Here is a 25,544-nt window from a genome sequence, read left to right on the forward strand (position 1 = left end):
TGCGTGGGCTGGGGCAGGGGCGGCAGCAGGGAGCGCAGGCAGCGTCAGGGCGGAGATCGGCAGGGCCGGCCTGGGAGATGACCACTGGGGCTGGGGGTGCGCGGGGCAGCACTTCCACTCCTAGCAGGGCTGCTGGCAACTGCTCCAGCTGAGACTGGACTCTGGCCTGGCAGGCACTGGGTAGGCTTCGCCCCGCGGCAGCCCATCTGATTCTGATGCAAGTGAATCCTTGGATGACACTGCAGAATCACTGGCAGAGTTTTCTGAAGCCCAGTGAAAGAACTGAATTAGGAAGTTAGGAAAACCTGTTTATCAGGCTCTATTTATTTATTTATTTTTTAAGGAGGATTAGCCCTGAGCTAACATCTGCCGCCAATCCTCCTCTTTTTGCTGAGGAAGACTGGCCCTGAGCTAACATCTGTGCCCATCTTCCTCTACATTATACGTGGGATGCCTACCACAGCATGGCTTGCCAAGCAGTGCCATGTCCGCACCCAGGATCCAAACGAACCCCGGGCTGCCGAAGTGGAACATGCGCACTTAACCACTGCGCCAGCAGGCCAGCCCCTATCAGGCTTTAATGGTAGATAGATCTATTTCTATGAAGCATGATTTGCCTCTTCTATATACAGATGAGATGTGCTATATATAATGGGGTTTCACTCTGAAGGCATTCATGCATGTACTTGTTACCTAAATACTATAATAGCAGGAAGGTTCTTAGACTTAGCTGGGCAAATTCTTTAAAATGCACAGTCCTGGCCCTCTCTCCTGGACATTCTGATTCAGTCTGGTGTAAGGATTCCAGTTCAACCAGACTTGCTTAGGAAATTTTAGATTTGGGGATATTTTTAACTTCTATTTTTAGATTGTAATCTTCTGTTTCAAACTGATGCCTCTTTATTATTGATGAGACTTGAGCTAAGTCAAAAGAAAGTTAGAACTTACCAAGGCCACTGGTGGGAAATGGCTTTCCTGAAGGCAGTTACAGTAAGAGCAAGGCCTATAGGTCAGAAACATCTGCATTTAGCAATAAGTATTTTACTTAACTTTTACTTAACTTTACTTAAGGAGACAATGAGTCTCCCTCGTAGAGATGAGCGCTCTCTGGTTAATACGAGCTATATCACCTTGGGCAGGTTACATAACCTCTCTGTGCCTAACTTTCAATTATAAAATGGGAGTTAACGCAGTATTACCTCATAGGGTTGTTATGAGGGTTGAGTTAGTCATGGTCAGTTCTTTTTTTTTTTTTTTTTTTTTTTTAAAGATTTTATTTTTTCCTTTTTCTCCCCAAAGCCCCCCGGTACATAGTTGTGTATTCTTTGTTGTGGGTTCCTCTAGTTGTGGCATGTGGGACGCTGCCTCAGTGTGGTCTGACGAGCAGTGCCATGTCCGCGCCCAGGATTCGAACCGACGAAACACTGGGCCGCCTGCAGCGGAGCGCGCGAACTTAACCACTCGGCCACGGGGCCAGCCCCTAATCATGTTCAGTTCTTAGAACAGCACCAGGCACTCAGTAGTCACTTTCTAAGAATTAGTTATTAGTACTATAATAGAAGCACCAATATTGTCTGTATAATTTTGTTATTAACCATTGTTAACGGAATTTACTAGCCCAGCATCTTTAGTTACCTAGAAGGAAAACATTCATCTCCAGACTCATCCGGGAAGAGGCTTTTCTGGCAAAGATAATTTTATTATTTGGACTTACCCCATGTATTTCAACCAGTGTTTTTACTGACGTTGTTCTAAGGTAAACTATATGCTTAAACAGAGTACATGCAATAACACATGATTATCAGACATTTTGAAGTAGCTATTTTGATATGGCTATTTTGGTATCAGGACAATTTTATGCACCTAAGCAATTAAACTCTCGGATTGCTTTTGTTATTAAGAAATGTGCAAAGCAGACATTTACACCCTGGAGAGACAATAGGTGATGACGGGGAGCTCAAGGTTGAAGGAAGGGTCAATATAAAACAGTAATTTATATTTTGAGTCACATTAATTTGGAGACATTACGGCAACTTTATCAATTCAGCCATATAAAATGCCCTGTTTTTCTCAATAACTTAGGGGCATTATTCTGAACAACAGTTTTCATGTTGTACTAGACATGTGGATATAGTTACAAATAGAGTTCATCAAGGGCCAGATAACTTAGCTTGACGTTAATAATCTAAATAGAACCTGATGAAATTCAGTTCTGGCTGATGAGCCTCCAGCGGTGGCACACTGGCGTCCTGCTGGGCTGTCGCTGGACCCTGCCCTGGCGTGCTTTCTCTTTGAGGTTTGAGGTCTGTCTTGGGCTCTGACCAGAGGATCTGGGAGAGTCCCAGCTCCAGGTGATCTTTCATATTGAAGCCTTGTGACCTTAGGCAAGAGACAGCCATTCTATGTTTCACGTTTCTCATCTTTAAAATGAGCATAGTAAGAGTTGCTACCTCATAGAATTGCTGGGCGAATTAAGTGAGATCAATAACGAAATTGTGTAAACTGCATAGAACAATGAAGGGCTTTAATAGGCTATTTGCCACCTTCCCCTCAGTCCCCCAACGCAGGCAACGCTATCTACATAATGGTAACTCTATTAGTAGAAGCTAGCTTTTATTTGGAACACAATGTATAACAAAATGCACTGTAACTCTAAAGTCCATCCACTGAGAAGCCTAGTTACTCGAAGAACCGTAAAAATATCAAGTGAGATGGTTCTTGCGTTACTAGGCCCTAAGTCTGCTGTCACTTGGTGGAGACAGGTTGGTGAGCAATAGATGAAGTGATCACACAAATAAAGAAATAGAAGGTATGGCCAGTTGAATTGTATAATCAGTTTCACATAGTTCCCCATAATAGTCCCTGCATTTGCCCATTAATTTTTTTTCTTGCTTACCTTTTAAAGTAGTATTTAAAAAATACTGCTGCTTTTTTGTCACCAGTTACATTTTTGTTAACCAAATGCCTCTTGAGATGTAATCAATAGAGCAAAGTCCAGAGATTAAACGAAAGAATATTTCTGCCAGTAGACTTACAAGCAGGCCTATTTTGAAATTAAGCACCTAAAATTAAAAGGTTTTTTTGTGTGTGTTGGCATATAGATTATGTAACTACTTTTTCCCCGTATCTAATAGAAAAACACATACTTTTGTAATAGTCATTGCATGCAAACCTACTCTCATACCTCTTAATAATACAGATTTTTCTTATTTTGTTTTTAAAGGTGAAGGCAGAAATAGGAGATGTTAGTATTTTAGTAAATAATGCTGGTGTCGTCTACACATCAGATCTGTTTGCTACACAAGACCCTCAGATTGAAAAGACTTTTGAAGTTAATACACTTGCACATTTCTGGGTAAGTAGGATTTCTTTTACAAAAACGTTCCCTTTTCTAAAGCCCAAAGATTAAAGTAGAGCTTTCAGCAGACATAAGGACGTATCAAATCAATACTAAGTTTTGGATTGATCAATACTAAATCCATACAAAGTTTTCTCCAGGTACCAGGAATAACGTTCTACACAGAGATCATTTTTTGTACTACAACCAAATCCCACCAATCGTTCTTCCTCCTCTCTCAAAAAATGTTAATAATAATAATTAATAATAATAATAATAAACTTCAGGTGTTATGTATGTTTTAATTCTCAGCTAGATCCTCACATCTCTGTGTGATCCTACTTAGAGATGAAAGAAGGGATTAGGAATCATCTGAGTCATCTTCTGTGATGCTATCCGAGGTGACCCCAGTTGACCTTTAGATTATCATGAGACTCAAGCCTTGTGTTATTTTCTGGCCCCCAAATTGCCAACTTTATTACGAGCCTCACCATTCAAAGTCTCAAATAATATATAAAGCAAGATAATGAGAGTTTTTGAATAGTCTAAGTATTGCCCAAATCGCCAGTTCCTAAGAGTCCCTCATAGTTTTCTTGGATGTGAATTCGGAATGAGTAATCTCAAAAGAATATTGAGGTTGGTGAAAATTGCAGTATTGTTTTATGTTACTATTCCCAAGTTATTGACATCCATCTTTGTATATTTTTTGGCTTACAAGTTTGCCTGTCTTTCCACCTCTGTTAAAATGTAGGGTATTGTCTTATTTGTTTCTGAATCCCCAGCAAATAGTAGGTGTTCAATAAATATTTATTGCTTGAATTATTCCGTGACTACTGGAAGATTGCCATTCACTTCAGTATTTTGGTGACATAAAGAAACTGTTTTCTAACAATTTCACATTAAATGTAAATCTTTTTCATAACTTTAGATTATTATACCTACTCAATATATGAGATGATAAAAGACATCAGTGACAAAAAGTGGAGGATCTGGGGACTTGAGAAGTTAACAATTTAAATGGCATGATTTTCAGAGCTTCCAGTATCCATTGTTTTGCTTAGTTTTTTTAATCTGGGCATCCTATCCACTTGCCTTATGTTACTGCATTTGGCAAATAATTTCGGTTTTTTCGTTTATGCCAAGAGCGATGTTAACAAAATACACCTTTGGTTAGAAATATTTCCAATAGGTTTGCAAATCAGAAATAACAACATTCTTTTCTTTTTTAATAAAAACTATTTCTAGACTGCAAAGGCATTTCTTCCAGCGATGATGAATAACAATCATGGCCATATTGTCACTGTGGCTTCAGCAGCCGGGCATACTGTGGTCCCCTTCTTACTGGCTTATTGGTATGTAAACATGTGTTTCCTTCGTTGGTTCCTACGTTTAACTTATGTGTGATTTCTTACCCTGATGAGAACTCCCATTAAATGATGATAGACTTGAAGTTGCTGAGATAGGCAGAAAGAGTTGCACCAAGTCTCTTGTACAGCAGAATTAGTCATCATTGATGCCCTCTGAGGATGACCTTTCTAGAGGTGGCTGCAGGGAAATGATCCAGTTAGAAGCCAACTGCTTAAAGCATTTCGCATCCCTTGTAGCAGCAAGGAATTACGAGACAAGAGCAATATTTTTGTACCATATTAATAATTTTTAATAAAAGAATTTTGTGGAAACAAAATAATGTTGAGATAGTATAATCTGGAATTCTAAACATTAAAATCATCCAAACAATGGAATTGTTGTAAAAAAAATTTTAGTAGTTATCCACTTAAAAATCCACGTCAGGGTCCAGCCTAGTGGCGCAGCGGTTAAGTTCGAATGCTCTGCTTCGGTGGCCCAGGGTTTGCTGGTTCAGATGCCAGGTGCAGACTGATGCACCGCTTGTCAAGCCATGCCGTGGCAGGCGTCCTACATCTAGAGTAGAGGAAGATGAGCACGGATGTTAGCTCAAGGCCAGTCTTCCTCAGCAAAAAGAGGAGGATTGGCAGCAGATGTTAGCTCAGGGCTAATCTTCCTCAAGCAAAAAACAAGGAAGATTGGCAACAGATGTTAGCTCAGGGCTAATCTTCCTGGGGGAGTAGGGGGATGGGACCCACGGCACTGTAATGACTGAAGAACTTACTGTGGTAAGCAGGGCACAGTAATGGTGTGCTCCACTGTATGCTATAAAGAATGGATCAGTGAGGCCACTGCAGCCAAGGCAATCCTACTGGTTGCACACGACCTAACAGTTCTTGGTCATTTCTGTATTTTAGCAAATAATAACTCTTAAAATGTTGAATTATGATTGTGCAAATAAATATGCATATGAATAATGCTCAAATTTGTTTTCTACTATTGTGCTTTTTTGGAACTAAGCATATAAATTCTAGAAACAACGTATAATTGTATATATAGCTATAGATTTGTGTATAAATATATAGACATAGGCATGGATGGGTAGCTTGTTTTCATATGAGATATGAGCATATGAGCCTGGCAGCAGCACCTGCAGCTATCTTTCATCAAGGAAGTGGAATACATGCCAAATTGTATTAGTCCATGATGGCTGGGGGCTCATGCCAAGCTTCACCTGGCTCTGAGAGAGACAGTGTGCAATCTGGACACCACAGGTCTGCTCTGTCCTGCTGTAGCAGTTATTTCATCTTTGTTTTAGAAACTCAATCCAAGTCTTTATATATTTTTTAAACTATTAGAAAATAAATATATGTTCAGTAAGAAAGAGAAAGAGAGAAAGAAGACATAGATGAACAAAAAAAGAAAATAAAAATCACGCGTCTTGCCGTTACCTAAGAACAGCCATCTGTAGGTGTGGTCGAGTTAAAATGGCGTGGTGTATATTCTTGCTAACTTGTGTGTTCTTTTTGTTCATCTCTATCTCTTTCCTTTCTTACTGAACGCTATTATTTGTTTTCTAATAGTTTTCAAAATAAATATAGAGCCAGCCCTGGTGGCCTAGTCGTTAAGATTCAGTGCTCCCGCCGCCACAGCCCAGGGTCGTTTCCCAGTCGTGGAACCACGCCACCTGCCTGTCAGTTGTCATACTTTGGCGGCACGTAGAGACCTTAACTAACAACCAGGACGCACAACTATGCACTGAAGCCTTAAAAAAAATAAATTCATTAAATATAGACTTGGATGGAGTTTCTGAAAAAAGAGGAAATACCTGCTGACATGGTCACCGAGCAAACCTATGGTGTCCAGGCTGCATATTGTCTCTCTCAGAGGCAGTTTAAGTTTGGCAGTGAGCCCTTAGTGGTCAAGGGCTAATACAGTTTGCCATTATTCCACTTCCTTGATGAAAGGTAGTTGCAGGTGTGCTCCCTGGTTGTTACATGACACTCCACTCCCTGCCAGATTCTGTCTCAGTCTCCAGGCATGGAGTTAAGCAAAGAGGACACTTCCTCCTTCTCTTGCCATAGTAAATACTGTAGCTCTTTTGATTCGGATTTGATTCCAATCCACTGAGTGGTTAGCAGTGAAAACCAAGAGAGAGCATGCTTTGTGTGAGAAACAAATTTATTTTAGTGTCTACTGATGGTGCTTTCAGCAGAAGGGTTCTCATCGAGCATTATCAAAGGAGGAATGACACACACAGATATGCAGGTTGGGCACCACACAATTCTAGAGTGCAGTGTTCACGTCCGGGACCTTTGAGATTAAAGAGATTTTCCAGCAGATGGCAGTAAAGTAGCTTAAGAAGAGGAGTGGCTTTCTCTGATTCACACAAAGGCGCCATTTGGGCTAATAGGCAGGGTTGTAACCACACGAGTGGTTTGTACACATCCAGCTTTGGGACAGATCTGTGGTTTGCTTGCCCTTGCACACCTCCTCTTTGGATCCTCAGCTCTCACTGGCCTGAGCTGCTGCAGTCTGTGACCCTGATTGACCACAATTAGCTTCAATTCAGTTCACTGGTTTTTGCTCAGCATCTCATCAATGGTAGGACTTTCGCAGAGACACACTGAAGGCTTCTCCCAGCAGAAAGCAATTTTATCAGCTGTTGTTATTAACAATTGGGCCACTAAACTGAGACACTGCTTCTTAAAACATAAACTTTTTAATTGAAGTATAGCATACATTTATAAAAATGCAGAAATTATAAGCATACAGCTCAAAGGGTTACCACAAAGTGGACACATCTATTTAACCATCGTGCAGTCAAAAAACAGAACATTAACAAGACCCCAGAAGCTCATTTTGGAATTCTTCCCAACCACCATTCCCTCTTTCCTTCCCAAAGATAACACCTATACTGACGTGTAACACCAGAGATTAATTTTGCCTCTTTTTGATCTTTATATACATGAAATCACACTGTGTTTGTGAGAGTTTTCTGTGTTTTTGTTGGTAGCTGTAGTTCAATCATTTTCATGCCTGTATAGTATTACGTCGAGTGACTAGACATTAATTTCTTTTTCCATCCTACTATTTATCAACATTTGGGTTATTTCCAAGGTAGGATTATTATAAATAATGATGTTATGAATCTTTATTCAATCACTTACTAACTTTGTATGACCTTTGGCAAATTACTCAACTTCTCTATGCTTCATTTTCTTCATCCATAAAATAGGCTAATAATAGCAACAAACTGACTCATCAGGGTGCTGTAAAGTTTAAATGATATGATGTTAGGCACTTAGCATGGAACCTGGAATCCTGCAAATATTCAATAACAGGAGGGTGCCTGTTGGTATTACATTCCAATTCCACTTCCCTATATTACACAAAATGGGAAGGTCCCACCTCTCATTTTAGCTTCCAGAATTCTCTGCCCCAGTGGAACTAATCCTATATGCTCTGGCTCCTGAGTGTTAAAAGTTACCAGTATGGGAGGACATGGCAAAATTGAGTTGTGATCATTAACTTGTAATGAAATGTTATTTAAGAGATTAATTTGAAATAAGAAATATTAACTCAAATTATTAATAAGAAATTTGATGTAATGTTACAAAGTGCAGAAAAAAATCCACTCACTTTTAGCTTTCATATATATGTCTAAAAACAAATCCACTCTAAAGTTCAAAACTGTAAAATTTCTTTAACACACTCAAGATCATTAACTCTGAGTTTTAATATATTTCTGCACTTTTGGTTCACATAAGAAAAATCAGAAAATACAGTTTAGTTAAAGAAAAAAAGAAAATTTACTGATATTCTCTCCAAGGTGAGCATATTGTAATTTTTTAGGGCATTTTAAATGCAGATATATAATCATGCATTGAAAAAAAATCTACATACATAATCTTGCCCTTTTTTAATTTAAAATGATGTTTGTCATGTTAATAAATATATATGTACAATGTCACTTTCAATTCCTGCATGGTATGCCCCTGTACATATGTGCCACTATTTATTCAATTCATCCATTATTGTTGGGTAATTTATTTGTCAGGACGCTCCCAGTTGCAAGGAATGCAAAACTTAGACTGCCCCAGACCTAGAGAGGAAGTTTGGGGCTCTAATCAAGTCTCAGGCAGACCGTCCTCCTCTGTTGGTAGATGGCCACCAGCAGTTCTGGAATAGCCTTTGAACTCCACATCCAGCAGGTGGAGGAAAAGGCATGGCTTCCCAGTAATGCCTTTAAACGTTCCAGTTCTAGAGTTCACTCTAACTAGACCGACTTGGATCCAGCCACTGTCTGGAGAGGAGAGGGGGGCGTTACCTGACAAAGTCAGTGATGCTTCTGGAACAAGGGAATGTGAACACCAATGGGCAAAAACGATAGCCGCCCACTGCAGAGATTTAGAATTGTTTCTAGCTGTTTGCCCTCAGGATCTATAGACCCCAGGGACTGTCTTTGAATATAAATCTTTATAAACATGGTCAACTTTTTTCTTGGTATAAATACTTAAAGGAGAAATTACTAGATCTAAGAGCATGACATATTTTTAATGAATTTGATACCTTTTGCCAAATTGCCTTCCAGAAAAGGCTGCCAATTAACCTGTGCTTTGGAAAATAGAAAGCTATGGAAAGTTCTCTCTCACTTTTGTTTTCAAGCTTAGACATGTATTGAAGGCTTAGAAAGAAAAGATTGCTAGTTCAATTATATGAAATGAAAATATTCTGTACGTTGAAAAACAACTCAAACAAAAGTTTCCTCATATCCTTACCATTACTGCTAGGCAAAAATGCTGTCTTGTTTTACTTTACATTTATGTTCATTACTTTTGATATAAACATTTTATATGCATATATCTATTGGTGTTTTTATTTTATAAATTTTCTGTTAATGTTCCTTAGCCATTTATCCATTAGAGTATCGTCTTATTCATTTATAAAAGTTGTCATATACTAACCGTTATCCTTGTCTTATATGTTGCAAATGCTTTACCAGTTTGTCACTTGTCTCTTAGCTTGGTCGGGAGCTAATTAATAAAGTTTCGACTATATCATTTAGAGGCCTGGTTTGTCGCCCAGCTTTAAAGCCTGATGCTACCACTTTGTTCTGTGTCTTTGGGCCAGTTCTATAACCCTCTGTGGCCTCCGTTTCATTTTTGGTAAATCGGGATCATAACGGTATTTATTCCATAGAATTGTTGTAAGGATTAAATTAAATAATGCATCTGAATAACTGAGGACAGTCTCTGGCATATAGTAATCAATTTTAGATAGGATTATTTTTGTTTGTGTTGTTTTTCAATGTACAGAAGTTTTGTGGGTTTTTTTGAGGAAGACTAGCCCTGAGCTAACATCTGCTGCCAATCCTACTCTTTTTGCTGAGGAAGACTGGCCCTGAGCTAACATCCATGCCCATCTTCCTCTACTTTATATGTGGGACGCCTACCACAGCATGGCTTAACAAGCGGTGCCTTGTCCGCACCCAGGAGCTGAACTGGCAAACCCCGGGCTGCCGAAGTGGAACCTGCGCACCTAACCGCTGTGCCACCGGCCGGCCCCAGAAGATTTACATTTTATACAATTGAATCTAGCAATGTTTCTTTTAAGACTTCAATATATGTCTAAGCTTTAAAAAAAAATAGGTGAAAGAAAAATTTCCTCAGCCTTTTATTTTCCAAAGCACAGGTTAATTGGCAAGAACTTACAGCTGCTTTGTATAATTACTAATCCATTCAGACTTATAGAAAAAGAATCTGATAATTAATGCCACTGAATTGTACACTTAAAAATGGTTAAGGGGCTGGCCCCGTGGCCGAGTGGTTAAGTTCGCACACTCCGCTGCAGGCGGCCCAGTGTTTCGTTGGTTAGAATCCTGAGCGCGGACATGGCACTGCTCATCAAACCATGCTGGGCAGAGTCCCACACGCCACAACTAGAAGGACCCACAACGAAGAATATACAACTGTGTACTGGGGGGCTTTGGGGAGAAAAAGGAAAAAAAAAACGGTTAAAATGGCAAATTTTGTTATAAATATTTTTGCACAATTTTTAAAAATTAATAATGTAATATTCCAAAAACCATTGAATTGTACACTTTAAATGGGTGAATTATATGATGTGTGAATTTATATCTCAATAAAGCAGTTGTTTTTTTTTTTTTTGAGGAAGATTAGCCCTGAGCTAACTACTGCCAAACCTTCTCTTTTTGCTGAGGAAGACTGGCCCTGAGCTAACATCCATGCCCATCTTCCTCTACTTTATATGTGGGGCGCCTACCACAGCATGGTGTGCCAAGCAGTGCCGTGTCCGCACCCGGGATCCAAACCGCTGAACCCCGGGCCACTGAGAAGCAGAAAGTGCAAACTTAACCGCTGTGCCATCCAGCCAGCCCCTCAATAAGCAGTTTTTTTAAAAAGCTAACTGGGGAAGTAATGTCCATGTAGACGTATGATTAATTTCCCTTCTCCTTCTGAATGAAGGAGTTATGACAATAAGAATTGCTTTGCATTTTGATTCATTCATTTGACAAATATTTATTGTGCACGTATTACACATCAAACACTGGGCTAGGCTCTGGGGCTTCACTGGAGGCCAAAACAGTCATGGAGCTTAAGTGAAAGGTATGGGGGACAGACATTAAAAAATTCACCCTCATGAATATTTAATTACAAATCCGGGGCATGCTATTTTGGAAAACTGAAGATTACTATATAATGGAGGAATGATTTAAACTAGGGTTCGGGAAAGGCCTCTTGGAGGAAGTCAAGCTGAGACTTAAAGGAAGACTAGGACTTATTCAGGAGAATTTCCCAATAAATTCCGTGAACATATAGTAAATAATGAACAGCCTATAGTGACATTAAATTTTGTGGAAACGGCAACAACGGAAACAAACACCCTAACAATTTTCCTAACAAAACATTTAAACCTACTCAATTCTCACTGATGAATGATGCTGGGACTGATAAATGATGCTGGGATGCAGTAAATGTTCTATGTCTGTGCTTTTTAGGCTTCAGTATGCCTATAGAGTTACCTGAGGATGGGCTAAAATGCAGATTCTGATTCAGTAGTTACCGAAACCAAAGGGAGATGGCCTCCAGACTCTCCACAAGTAGTTGTCACACAAAGTAGGTTATATTTGCAGCAAATAGGAGACCATGAGGGATCGTTTCCAAAATCGTGGTGTCGCTGAACAAAGGGAAACAGGGACCTTTTATTTCGGATGGAGGATGAATATTCAAAAGGCAGAGGTGGGCATCCACTTGGGCAGGCTCAGTTGGAAAACTTGCTTCCACATACACAGTAGGTTACAGTAACAAGGCGCAAGCATGTGTGTGTCGTGTTGCTCTGGTGGGTGGGGCTTGGTCTGGTTCAGGGTGGTTGCTGATTGCGTCTCTTAAACAGTTAAATGCTTCCGAACCCACCCTTGAGTTCCTCGGGGCAGTTAGTCGGTGACAGTAGGTCTGGACTGGGCCCTGAGATTCAGGCGCTGCCCACGCTGCTGGGCAGAGGACCACGTTTAACTAAGGAAAACAGACGTCTGAAGTCAATAGATGTAGCAGCTTTCTTGAATTATTTGGTGACCTCTGTTTATTTGCAGTTCGAGCAAGTTTGCTGCTGTTGGATTTCATAGAGGTTTGACGGAAGAACTGGCTGCCTTAAAAAGAACCGGAGTCAAAACAACGTGTCTCTGCCCTAATTTCATAAACACTGGCTTCATCAAAAACCCGAGTACCAGGTAAGCGGAGACAGAAATGGAGACAAAAGGATTGGCGTTTGCTATGAATATCAGCTATTGTGTGGGTTTTCCTAAGTATTTTAAGCCTTGAAATACCCGATATTTGATGCCCTTAGCTCATCTCAGTCTCAGCTTCTATGGATTGTGGGAAAACGGGTGGAGAGATAGAGAGGAAGAGAATTGTATATAGACATAAATATGAATGATACAGGTGAACTTTCAAATCCTCCCTTCTTTCTTCCCCTAAGCAGTGGTTCTCAGACTTCCATACACATGGATTTCACCAGGAGTGCTTGGGAACCACGGAGGGCCCCACTCCCAGAGGTGTTGATTTATTGGGTTTGGTTGGGATAGGGTAGTGGTGGAGAAGGGGGCCTGGATCTCTGTATGGTTAACAAGCATCATAGGTCATTCTGATAGAGATAACCCAGGACCACAGTGTGAAAAACACATTCCTTCAGTGATCTAGTCATTATCCTCCAAAATGAGTATCAGATCAGAGTCTTTCCTTGGTTAACAAAGAAAATTACAAAGGATCAGCTCTGAGGTTAATTTTTCATGTTTCCTATCTTTGGGAATAGCTTTAACGTCTTTGTAAATATGATGCATACTTTGTTTTAATTCCAACATGTAGAATAATACAAATAAGAAAGTTTCTTTTTAAATTTCCTTAAACCTCTCTGTCCAGTGGAAACTACTCTTAACATTTTGATGAACGTCCTTCTAGACTTCTCTCTAGGTGCAGATTAAATGTCAATTTTGTATAACTCGCATATATGGCACATAGGGTTCTGGAAGCAGTAACTAAACTGCTTACTTCCCTCAGCGTTATGATTATAGGCAACAATACTGTATTATAAACTTCAAAGTTGCTCAGAAGCTAGATCTTAATTGTTCCCACTACAAAAAAGAAATAATCATTCGATGTGATAGAGACGTTAGCCATTGCTACGGTGGGAATCATATTGCAATATATAAATGTGTCAAATCAACACATTGTACACCTTAAACCTACACAATGTGATATGGCAAACATATCTCGATAAAAATAAATTAATTCATTTTTTTTAAAAAGAGTTCACTAGGGGCCGACCCCGTGGCCGAGTGGTTGAGATCACACACTCTGCTTCGGTGGCCCAGGGTTTCGCCAGTTTGAATCCTGGGCGCGGACATGGCACCGCTCCTCAAGCCATGCTGAGGTGGCGTCCCACATGCCACAACTAGAAGGACCCATAACTAAAAATACACAATTATGTACCTCGGGGCTTTGGAGCAAAAAAGGAAAAATAAAATCTTAAAAAAAAAAAAAGTTCACTAAAACTGACAGGAGGTGTCGAAGGAAGAGGTGAGTACCATCCCTGAGGATAAAATTTGCCAATTTCTTCCATTATTTTCAGGATTTAGATACTAAAATGATATATTTCATTCAGACTGTCTTTCAGCAGTTAAAAATAGACACCATATTTTTTAAAATCATAATCGTATTTTTTACCCTTGGCCCCTGGACAAGAAGCCACAGACGCTAACCTTCATGTGGGCAAGGGTGCCCTCTCCTGGCAAAGCTCTACTAGTACAATCGGAAAATAATTGGGAAGCTAGCTGGCGGGGGAGGGAGGGAGGGGAGTGTAAATAGAAGTTGGCATGATTCCAGCCTAATGTCGGGAATGTAACCCAGCTAAGGAAGGGTCCGGGGCCTGGGCCTGCCAGGTGAACCCCTTTGAAGATAAGCTGATACTAGAGTGGATGCCAAAGGTAAAGTTGGTTTTAATCTAAACTCTTAGTTCTTCTAATTAGAGGACAGAGAGATCCTACTCTGATTTATATTTTGGACACTAAATAAATTCCATAATTTTCTTAAACCTCATGAGAATACTTTGCTTCACAAGACAAAGTAATTTGCCCATAAGTAGAAGAGCTGAGATTCAGACTAAACTTTTCCCGTTTTACACGGGGACAGCCTTTCTGAAAGGAGGAAGCTGAACCAACCTCTAAATGACTGACTCAAAATAATTTGTATCATATTAATGTTGGAACTTAAATTCACTTTTAAAGCACATCAGACATGTAGCTTATTGATTCTTATATTTACACATCTAACACTTTGCAAAGAAGTGAGTTTACTGTGAAGGTTATAATGCAGCATTAACCTGAGTTATTGGAATTAAGTGTAATTAGGTGTTCTGAGTAATTTTTTTTGACAGCTGAGTTATTTTTGTTAAACAAACTTGGATATCAAGAAATCGTTTTATTAAAAGCATTTATTGGTGCCGGCCCAGTGGCATAGCAGTTAAATTTGCACGCTTGACTTTGGCGGCCCAGGGTTCGCTGGTTCAGATCCTGGGTGCAGACCTACGCACCGCTTATCAAGCCATGCTGTGACAGGCGTCCCACATATAAAGTAGAGAAAAATGGACACAGATGTTAGCTCAGGGCGAATCTTCCTCAAAAAAGAAAAAAAAGCATTTATTGAAGGCCTACTAAATTACCACGTACCCCAGTAGGTCTAATACCTTGCATAAACCACCTCTAATCTCTCATCCAGGAGGGCTAGATTTGGCCCGGGGGATAGTTTACCTACCCCTGCTCTAATCCTTATAACAATTCTGCAAGATAAGTCTTGCTATGCCCATTTTACAGACAAAGAAGCTGAAACTTGGAGAAGTAAAGAAAATTGCCCAAGGTCCCACGGCCCCAAAGTGGCAGACTGGAATTCCTACCTGGGTCCTTGACTCCAAATGCCACGCTATTCCTAGCTTTATTTTTTAACACAAATTTTTAATTGAAATTTCTTTCCTGAGAATCATCATTTTAAAAATGTATATTAAATATTTCATTGGAAATATCTTTATCGCTTTTCTGATAGTATATGATGATTATAAACAAAATTTAAGTAATATAGAGAAAAGTCCCCTCAAAGATGCTACTCTTCCAGAGATAACAACTTTACTGAAAAATTAGATTTCCAATTACAGCTTTCCAATTTAAGAGGCTATACTTCTTAATTTAATGCATTTCTTTTTCTGCTACATGGGAACGTACATACTATTCTGGAAGTTGCCTTTTTGACTTAACAATGTGCTGTTGTCAGCTTTCTGTGTTGATATATAGAGAGCTACCTTACTTTATTCTTTTTAATGTTAGCCTAACACTCTTTGGGTAGACATCTTCTCTATTGATGGACATTTAGATATCAAATCTTTCATTATTGTAATAAGTGCATATTCTTGTTTGTGTGTGCATGTATACGTACAGACATATGTATTTATATATTCATATTATATGTACATGTATGTATATATGTATGTGTGTGTCTGTATCTTTGCTCACTTTTCTAACCATTCTGTTATGATTGTTTTTTTGAAACAGAATTGCCAAATCAAACAGTAGGAACTTAATTACTTTTGGTAGATTTATTAGATTGCCCTCCAGAAGGGCTGCCCTAATTTTTCCTCCCATCGGCAGGGGATCAAGTGCCCATTCCCCTCACCTTTGTCGGCTTTAAATATTAGCACACTTCTAATTTTTGCCAGTATGATAGGATAAAAACAGTACTTCTATGTCAGGTTCTTTTTGATCATTGGAAAGGTTGACATCATCTTTTCCTATTTAATAAGTCCTGTTATCTTCTCTATTCGACTTTGCTTATACAAATCAGACTGCATCATACAAGTGCCTATAAAAATTGGGTTAAGGAAGTTGCCTTATGTTCCCAGTTTGTTGAGTGGTTTTTTTTTTTTCCCATGAAAGGGTGTTGGATTGTGTCAAATGCTTTTTCTGTGCCTATTGAGATGATCATGTGGGGCTTTTCCTTCATCCTATTAATCTGGTATATTACATTGATTGGTTTTTATATGGTCAACCACCTTGCATTCCTGGAATAAGTCTCACTTGGCCATGCTATGTAATACTTTTAATATGATGCTTAGTTTGGTTTGATAGTGTTTTGTTGAGAATATTTGCATCGACATTCATAAGCGACATTGCTATGTAGTTTTCTAGCGGTACCTTAGTCTGACTTTAGTAACTAATTCTGGCCTCACAGAATGAGTTAAGAAGAGTTTGCTCCTCTTCTGTTTTTTGAAAGACTTTGAGAAGAATTGGTATTAATTCTTTAAGTTTGGATAGAGTTCAAAATGAAGCTATCTGGTCCTGGGCTTTTCTTTGCTGGGAGTTTTTTGATTACTGATTTAATCTCTTATTAAAAGTCTACTCAGATTTTCTGTTTCCTCTTGTCAGTTTTGGTGCTTTGTGTGTTCCTAGGAATTTATACATTTCATCTAGGTTATCTAATTTTTGGCATAAAGTTGTTCATAGTATTCTCTTGTACTGGCGTACCTCATTTTATTGTGCTTCGCAGATAGTGCGTTTTTCACAAGACTCCCCTCCAGCAAAAAGATTACGACTCGCTGATGGTTAGCATTTTTTAGCAATAAAGGATTTTTTAATTAAGGTTGTGCATTGTTTTTTTAGACATAATGTTATTGCAAACTTAATAGGCTATGGTATAGTGTGAACATAATTTTTATATGCACTGGGAGACCAAAAAGTTCATGTGACTTGCTTTCTTGTGATATTTGCTTTATTGGGGTAGTCTGGGGCCAAACCTGCAGTATCTCTGAGGTATGTCTATCATCCTTTTGATTTCTGTAAGGTTGGTAATAATGTCCTCACTTTCATTCCTGATTTTAATACTTTATCTTCTCTCTTTTTTTCTTGGTCAGTCTAGCTAAAGGTTTGTCAATTTTGTTGATCTTTTCCAAGAGCCAACTTTTGATTTCATTGATTCTCTCTATTGTTATCTATTCTCTATTTCATTTATCACTGCTTTATTATTTCCTTTATTTCTGTTTGGCGTAGGTTTAGTTTGTTCTTTTTCTCCTAGTTTCTTAAGGTGGGAAGTTAGGTTATTTGAGATCTCTTTTTTTCAACGTAGGTGTTTATAGCTATAGATTTCCCTCTGAACACTGCTTTTCCTGAATCCCATAAATTTTAGTATGTTGTGTTTTTTCATTCATCTCAAAGTATTTTCTAATTTCCTCTAATTTCTTCTTTGTCCCATTGGTTAATTTCCACATATTTGTGAATTTTCCAGTTTTCCTTCTGTTATTGATTTCTAACTTCATTCCATTGTGGTTGGAGAACGTACTTTGTATGATTTCAGTCTCTTTAAATTTAATGAGGCTTGTTTTGTGGTCAAACGTATGGTCTGTCCTGGACAATGTTCCTTGTGCCCTCGAGAGGAATACATATTCTGCTGCTGTTGGGTGCAGTGTTCCATGGATGCTCTCAGGTCTGGCTGATTCATACTGTTGTTCAGGTCTTCGATTTCTTTGTTGATCTTCTGTCTAGTTCTTCAATCCATCGTTGAAAGTGGGATTAACGTCTCCAGCTCTTATTGTTAACCTGTCTATATCTCTCTTCAATTCTGTAAATTTTTGCTTCATGTATTTTGGGGCTCTCTTGTTAGGTATATGAATAATTTTTAATTAATGTTTTTCCTTCAAATAAGTCATCTCTTTCTTTCCAGTTAGTGATATAAACAATGCAGCATAATCTGAATGGATTCGATTATGTGTAATTGGATGTTCTGGTTAATTTTTTTGACAGCCAAGCATTATTTTTGTTGAACATCCTTTTAAAACGTCTACTCTCCTACATGTAATATACATATCAAAATTTATTTTCTCTCAAAATTTAGTTTTTTTGTGTGCCTCAGAAAGATATTAGTTTTTATTGTCTAGTACAATGAAAAAGAAGATGTTTAAGGAGGTGACAAGTAACATTTGTACAGTATAACTGGATAAAGTACTTACACGTACATTTCCCATTTAACCATCATGTTACCAGTGGGACACTGAAGCTGGCTGGTACTCCTTCAGTGAAGCCGTTGTTGGTAGCTTGAAATTGGCCATGGTGGGAGGATTTACACCATAGAAATTGGAAAATGCTACAAAATTGGTAATTCTGTCCCTGGAGAGCCAGTTGTTAAACATTTACCAGCACACCACTGCATTATCCCTGTTTTTCAGATTAAACACGAAAACAAAAACCTGAGCTTGAAAGAGTAGAGATGTCGTCCCCAAAATTACTCAGCTACTTAAGTAAAAAAAGTTAGATAATCAAACCAAGTCCTTCTACCTGAAAATCCTTTCCCCTAAGTATTCCTACGCCCCCACATGCATTCTCCTTCCCCACCCCAAGAGATTGGCCCAAAGTGTTTTTGGATAGTTTCTACAAAATCCTTTATGAACATTTACTGAATAGGATTTGCAACTCTTGTTAACATTAGACTGTCAAAGGAAAAATATTTTCACATACTGACATTTTAATGTTAATATTTTATTCTGCAAGAAATTGAATTTTTTCTGAAGCCTTTTCTTTTGGTCTTTTTAAAATCATGATATTAGGGGCTGGCCCGGTGGCACGGCGGTTAAGTTCACACATTCTGCTTCTCTGTGGCCCGGGGTTCATCGGTTCGGATCCTGGGTGCAGATATGGCACTGCTTGGCAAATGCCATGCTGTGGTAGGCATCCCACATATAAAGTAGAGGAAAACGGGCATGGATGTTAGCTCAGGGCCAGTCTTCCTCAGCAAAAAGAGGAAGATTGGTGGTAGTTAGCTCAGAGCCAATCTTCCTCGAAAAATAAATAAACAAATAAAAATAAAATGAAATCATGATATTGGACAGCCATTAAATTTGATAAAAATTCCTCTGACAGAGGCTAAGACCTTTAGGTAAGGAGACGGAGTCCACTAAGAAAAGTTCAGTCAATGCAGCACTACTTGGTTCGCGGGTTAGCGAGGCCTCAGTGTGAATGAGGAAGTGTGCTGTACTGTTTACACAGGTGTTGGTGAGGTTTCATGGGATGTGGGAATACTGAAGTCTGGCAGCAACATGCTAGAAAGTTAATTGCCTTCTGAACACTTTTCAAGGCACAAGCATCCTCCAGTTTCTAGATTCATCTTCCTTGACACCCATTACCTGTCTGTGCCAGACGCTAAAGGACGATTAGTCTTCAAGCCTCCATTGCCTTTCATTTTTGCCTCCATTGGGCCAAAAGCCAGCACTGTTATTATTATACTTCCTCTCCTGTCACATCGCCAAGCTTTTCATATGTAATACTGTTACCTCGGGGTCCTGGGGTGAACACGGTATTCTAATAAATGACTGACCTATGCTGAGAATGAAGGATTATTCATATATACTTTAAGCTCTGCTCTCCTTCGCGTATTCAATTATCATGCTCACTTTTAAGTACAATACTGCACTCCTCCCAATTGTCCCAATTTTACTTTACTGCATATTCCTTTCTTTCCCAATTAACTATTCCGTATTTGTTCCTAAAGACTCTCATCTGGTTCTTTTTGTCTCACTTCCCTAAACTAGTCATACGCATTTAGAGTCTGCCTCCCGAAAATGTTCGTCACCCAAACAGTTTGGTGACGTTGGCAAATTTCATGAGTATAGTTAATTATGTATCTTTTTTTCTATGTCATTAATAAAATGTTGAAAACTTAGGAGCAACTCCTGTGCAACTCTGTCCTCAGTGCACGTATTCTAACACCCAAGTAACAAAGGCCACTTGTTAGGGGCTGCCTGCTACTCAGTAGTGCATGTGCCAGAGTGATTACACAGTGAAGATGCAACATGGACCTAAGTGACAAAGCTGAAAATTAAATGAAGACCTAATGAATATAAGCATTCCATGTGGAGATCAGACCTAGAGCCGGGCACATTCCTATATATTTTAATTCCGCTGACACTTTAGAAATTTTTCACTAAACAGTCCTAGTATATAATAAAACTTATATAATGATATCTGACTTCTTTCCCAAGACTTCTAAAGATTTAAAAGTGAGTCTGTCAGTCCTAATCTAGCTAAAGTATTTTTTTGGTCCTAGTTACTTCCGTAATTCTCACTTGCCAAATAGGGACGATAGTATCTCCTTCATAGGGTTGAGTACAACTTCAGTGAGATAACCTGTGTGGAATGCTCAGCACGGTGTGCAGTCCATGATAAGCACTAAATAAATGGTTGTTGTTGTTGTTGTTGTTCGTGTTAATGCTAAAGCAGCTGCCGTTTTTGAGCACCGACGGTGGGCTGGACGCTGCAAGGCAGTTATGTTTTGGTTCCTATAGTAATTTAACTCATTTGTTTAGCGCCAAACTAAAGCTGAAGCCTCAGGGAAATGTTTTGTTTCTGAAAACTGCTTCTGATTTCAGTTTGGGACCCACACTGGAACCTGAGGAAGTGGTAGTCAAGCTGATAAATGGGATCCTGACTGAGCAGAAAATGATTTTTGTTCCATCTTCCATACGCTTTTTAACACTGCTGGAAAGGTAAGCGACAGCTATGTTTGACAGCATTATAAATAAAGCTTTTTCTATTACGTGTGTTCAGTCAGACTTAAAACCAGACATTTGATAAAGTACAATTAAATGGAATTAAGTTAATAAAAATAATAGGCTTAAAGAATCCATCAATTTTTAAAGCCATATTTGTTAATCATTGAAGCAAGATTGATATAGCAGGTGGGTAAATGAACTGAATAATTTCCACAAGTTTTAAAGTGTTTTTTTTTAAAAGAAAGAAATGTGTATATTTCTGGAAGTTTTGTCTTATAAAAGAATGAATATGAATAAGGATAATTCTTAAGCATTACTACATAAAGGAATCATAGGACAACGATATTGGAGCAGACTATTGTTAGGTTTTAGATGTTCATTTAAATATACAACAGATAACCACTGGGTTCTTATTTTGTGCAAAATCACATGGAAGCAAAGAAATTGCTAAATAATCTATCATAATTTTAGAGATCCTTGAGCCTTGCTACCTCAGATGTGGTCCACGGACCAGCAGCGTCAGCATCACCTGGGAGTTTGTTGGAAATACAGACTCTCTCGAACTCCTGAATCAGAATTTGCATTTTGATAAGATCTGCAGGCGATTTGTGTGCATATGCAAATTTGAGAAGCATTTCTTTAGAACAGCAGCTCTCAACTTTGGTGCACGTTGGAATTCACCTGGGAGTTTTAAAAAGGCTAATACCTGAGACCTACTCCCCAAGATTCTGATGTAATTGGTCTGCGATGTAGCCTGGTCTCTGAGAGATGCAACAACTTTCCTGGTGATTCTAATGTCCAACCAAGATTGGAAACCATTGGTTTAAAGGGTGCCTCTTCACAGCTCATTGCCTCATTGCTCATCTGAGAAAGCTGCGTGGCATGAGGCCGGTCAGGTAATAAGGGGAAAGAGAAGAGGTGCCTTAGACGGAAAAAGAAAGCCTCTTGCTGCCTGTCCCTTGAGTCAGGCTTCTCCCACATGGCAGGTGTCAGGATCACTTGTCAGGTCAATTTAAAAAATAGATCCCAACAACTAGAAGGACCTTCAACTAAGATGTACAATTATGTACCAGGAGGGTTTGGGGAGATAAAGCAGAAAAATAAATAAATAAATAAATTAAAAAAAATAAAAAATAGATCCCTGGATCTCACCTCCAGAGATTTTAATTTAGGATGTTTAAGTTGGAACCCAGAAGTCTATATTTTAACAGGCAACAACCACAGGCAGTTGGTTCAAAGATCATACTTTGTGGGGCCAGCCTGGTGCATAGTGATTAAGTTCGCACACTCCACTTTGGCGGCCCAGGATTTGTGGGTTCAGATCCCAGGCACGGACCTACACACTGCTTATCAAGCCATGCTGTGGCAGGATTCCACATAAAATAGAGGAGGATTGGCACAGATGTTAGCTCAGGGCCAATCTTCCTGACCAGAAAAAAAAAAAAATCATACTTTGAGAATTATTGACCCAGAGACTGAAAAACTTTAAGAGATCAAAGGCCTAAGTGACATGTGTCAGGCTTTTTAGCCCCTTCTGCTAGAAACTATGGTTGAGCATACCTTAGAGGTTTAGGTAGTGAAGCTCAAGGGTCTCCGTGGTGAATAACTGAGTTAAAACCTGTGAATACTTGTCACATCACATCAGCAAGCCTCAGTGCTTACAGCCCTTTAGAATGCGACTCTGTGAGAGAAGGAATTCTGCCTGGTTTTTAGCAATATATCTCCTGCATTTTGAAGAGTTGATGGACACATAGGAGTCACCAAAATGTTTGTCGATTGAATAAATTGATCCTCTTTCCTAGGCCTTTAACATAGAGACTCAAAGTTTGAGCTCTAGTGTTAGATGGAGCTGTGTTTGTGTGACTCGCATGCAACATGAACTTGGATAAGTTATTTCACTTCTTGGAAGCTCAGTTTCTTCATCTGTCAAAGGGAGACAACAATAAGACTTTATAGGGCTATGAGGAATAAATAAAATAATGCATTTAAAGTATTCAGTATACTATAAAGACTCAATAAATACTATAGGCCACTGTTATTAATATAATTGCCACTATTGTTATCATTACACTAATTTTCCTCTGATTATGAATGTTTGGTGTTCAATTTCCAAACCTTATTTTAATGGCGTCAAGGCAGATATCCATGTATAGTTACACTGACTTACATATTCTGTTTAGTTTCCTTCAGACTCATTGATATGTGACGAGTTCCTCAATATTCTTAAGTATAGGTGGGGAGAAAAAAATAGACCTACTCTGTGTCTATCACTGTTTAAGGCATTTTATATTAATATATTGATTCTTCACAAGAACACTGTGGGGTGGGTGTTAATTTTTCTGTTTACATGCGAGGCATTTTAAAGGAATTAAATATGTTCCGCATTGTGCTCAAAATGAAGAGCATCTCCTGCATTTTCATGTAGCAATTCTGCTTCCCCAGTCTCTTAGTGGAATATTTTAATAATATTCTGGATTATGAAGTATAAAATTAGTTCCTAGTCTCACTTCCTTTCCTATCTCAGGTTTCTTTTTTCGGAAGCCTTTAGCATCTCAACTATTCAGTTCTATATATATATCTCCTCTCTTAGATCTTCTGAAAAATGTAGGAGATATTTATTTCAAAATCTAAATATTTCAAGTCACTCTTACCCTGAAGCAGGTTAAATCCCCTTCCTTTTCCTTTTGAAAAGGAAATGGATTTAATTGGAAGAACATATAGTAGTGACTCCGAGTTAAAGTTCTTAATCTTGTTTAAGATGAACATGGACATGATAAATGTAAGTATTTTAAAAGAAGATATTTTACAAATGCTCTTAATATTAATTTCCTGATTATTTTCATGCATCTTTCTTTTAGGATCTTTCCTGAGCGTTTCTTGGCAATTTTAAAACGAAAGATGGATATAAAGTTTGATGCAGTGATTGGATATAAAACTAAAGGAGAATAAATTCCTGGTTTTTTGGAAACTGATTTACCAGGTTTAAGTTGATTTCATCTAACATTAATCAGAATTTTAATGTTTGGACTTCCGCTTTTCCTAACTATCTTGTTTTCTTCAATATCCCCTTTTGAGGCTCTGGCAGTCCTCGTTTCTTACCACTTGCTCTTTAGCTGAAAGCTAACTTCATATGATGCAAAGAGAGAAATATCTTAGGAATTGGCCTTATGGAAAATGGAGAAGAACAACACGAACAGTTTTACAGTAATTTCCAAGATTTTGTGGTTCATCTGAAGGCTTTGCAAAATTTGTACTATCAATATTTAAGACATTTTTATGTTTAATTACACTTAAATTTTATGTAATTTACATGTTTCCTTTTCTATTCTACATGAAACAGAAACTTCAAGCTCTCTAAATATAATGAAGGACTGAATCTAGTGGCATTACCATGCATTTCATGAGATGTAAGAAATGTCGCTTAAACATTTCATCCTACACATTACATGTGTTTTCTGAGACATACCTCACATTTCAATGCCAAATGTTTCAGCACAAGGAAACTAGAAATGGACATGTGTTGCAAATATAAAAGAATCATTGGGATTTGAGGCAGAGAATTGGGAAATGTACCCATAAATGGCAACAATAATAAATGGATTGAACTTAAACTTTTGGTGTTTCCATCTTTTTTTTTTTAAACAGAACATGACTTAACCTTCGAATTAAAGGAAAATGGATTATGTAATCAAAGGTCTTTATCCTTTTTTTTTTAGTGTCTAGAAGTTTCTTGGATGTGAGTCAGACTCAGTGAGATGAGACTATAAGAGCAGACCTACAAATTGATAAAATAAGTAGTTTGGTGGATTTCAATTAAAGAAAACTATTTTCAAGACTTTGTTAGATACGTAGATGCGAAGTAAAAAACTTTGGTCTTTATATCAGAAAGTTCACACTCAGAAAACATACTAATCAGAATCACTGACCACTGTGCATTGTAGTGAATGAGCCACATTTAGGTTCAGAAACTTTCTGGTAAAAGATTTTGATCCAGTTTCTAAGCAGAAACTGACATTTATTCAACACATGTCAGATACTGTCATAAACACCTGACTTAGTGAATAAGTTAAGTAGGCTTCTGAGGACCACTATAGATTATAAACACCGTATGATCCGTTGAAGGAAGGTTATGATATAGATTCTATAACATATAAGAAAATTTCACAGAAGGTGTCATTCCTACCATAAATTTCTCCCTCTTTCCCATCAACTACCTTCTTCTAATACAGAGAATCAAAATACTATTGCTGTTGGACCATATTCTACATTTAGTTGATGTAAATACATATCTGAGTCAAAAATGCCTTCTTTCCAAAACATCATTATGTTTGAGTTATGTAATTTAGATTCCTCTCCATACATTAGCCACATTCTAGTAGTCTCTACGAGAGTATCTGTGAATTGCCACAGAGTTTATAGATTGACCTAAACCCTATCCTGTTAGCCAAGGATGGCTCTAGAAGATAGAGAGTCTGTTAAAGAGAGCCTCTAACTCATTTTGAAATAGATATAATTGTTTATTCTTTCAATGAAGTCATACCGGTTCCAGCTTGCCAAGTGGAACAATGAAGTAGGCTTCGAGAAAACCGTTAGGAAAACTCCAGTGAAATAGCTGAGGCCCAAAGTGTACTGATAACTTTCCTCTTTTCACAGTAAACATGTTTCGGCTCTTAACACACTTGTCTGAAATTAATGCTTGGATGAACTTTGGCGTTAACCATTATGAGAAATAAATACTACTTCTTGGATGTTATGCTGACAGAAT

General features: G+C 38.4%; 1 protein-coding gene across 1 annotated transcript in view; it reads left to right on the plus strand.

Moving 5' to 3' along the window:
• Positions 1–24,390, plus strand: part of HSD17B11 (hydroxysteroid 17-beta dehydrogenase 11) — a 39,300-nt gene extending 14,910 nt beyond the window's left edge. Inside the window, exons 3-7 of the mRNA XM_070614356.1 lie at positions 3,224–3,355; positions 4,583–4,689; positions 12,294–12,431; positions 20,657–20,773; positions 23,638–24,390. Coding sequence (XP_070470457.1) covers positions 3,224–3,355; positions 4,583–4,689; positions 12,294–12,431; positions 20,657–20,773; positions 23,638–23,728 — 585 coding nt within the window. The 3' untranslated portion in view covers positions 23,729–24,390. The remainder of the gene's footprint in view (positions 1–3,223; positions 3,356–4,582; positions 4,690–12,293; positions 12,432–20,656; positions 20,774–23,637) is intronic.
• The last annotated feature ends 1,154 nt before the right edge of the window (positions 24,391–25,544 follow it).

This window comes from Equus przewalskii, chromosome 3, assembly GCF_037783145.1.
Source record: "Equus przewalskii isolate Varuska chromosome 3, EquPr2, whole genome shotgun sequence".
Taxonomy (NCBI): domain Eukaryota; kingdom Metazoa; phylum Chordata; class Mammalia; order Perissodactyla; family Equidae; genus Equus; species Equus przewalskii.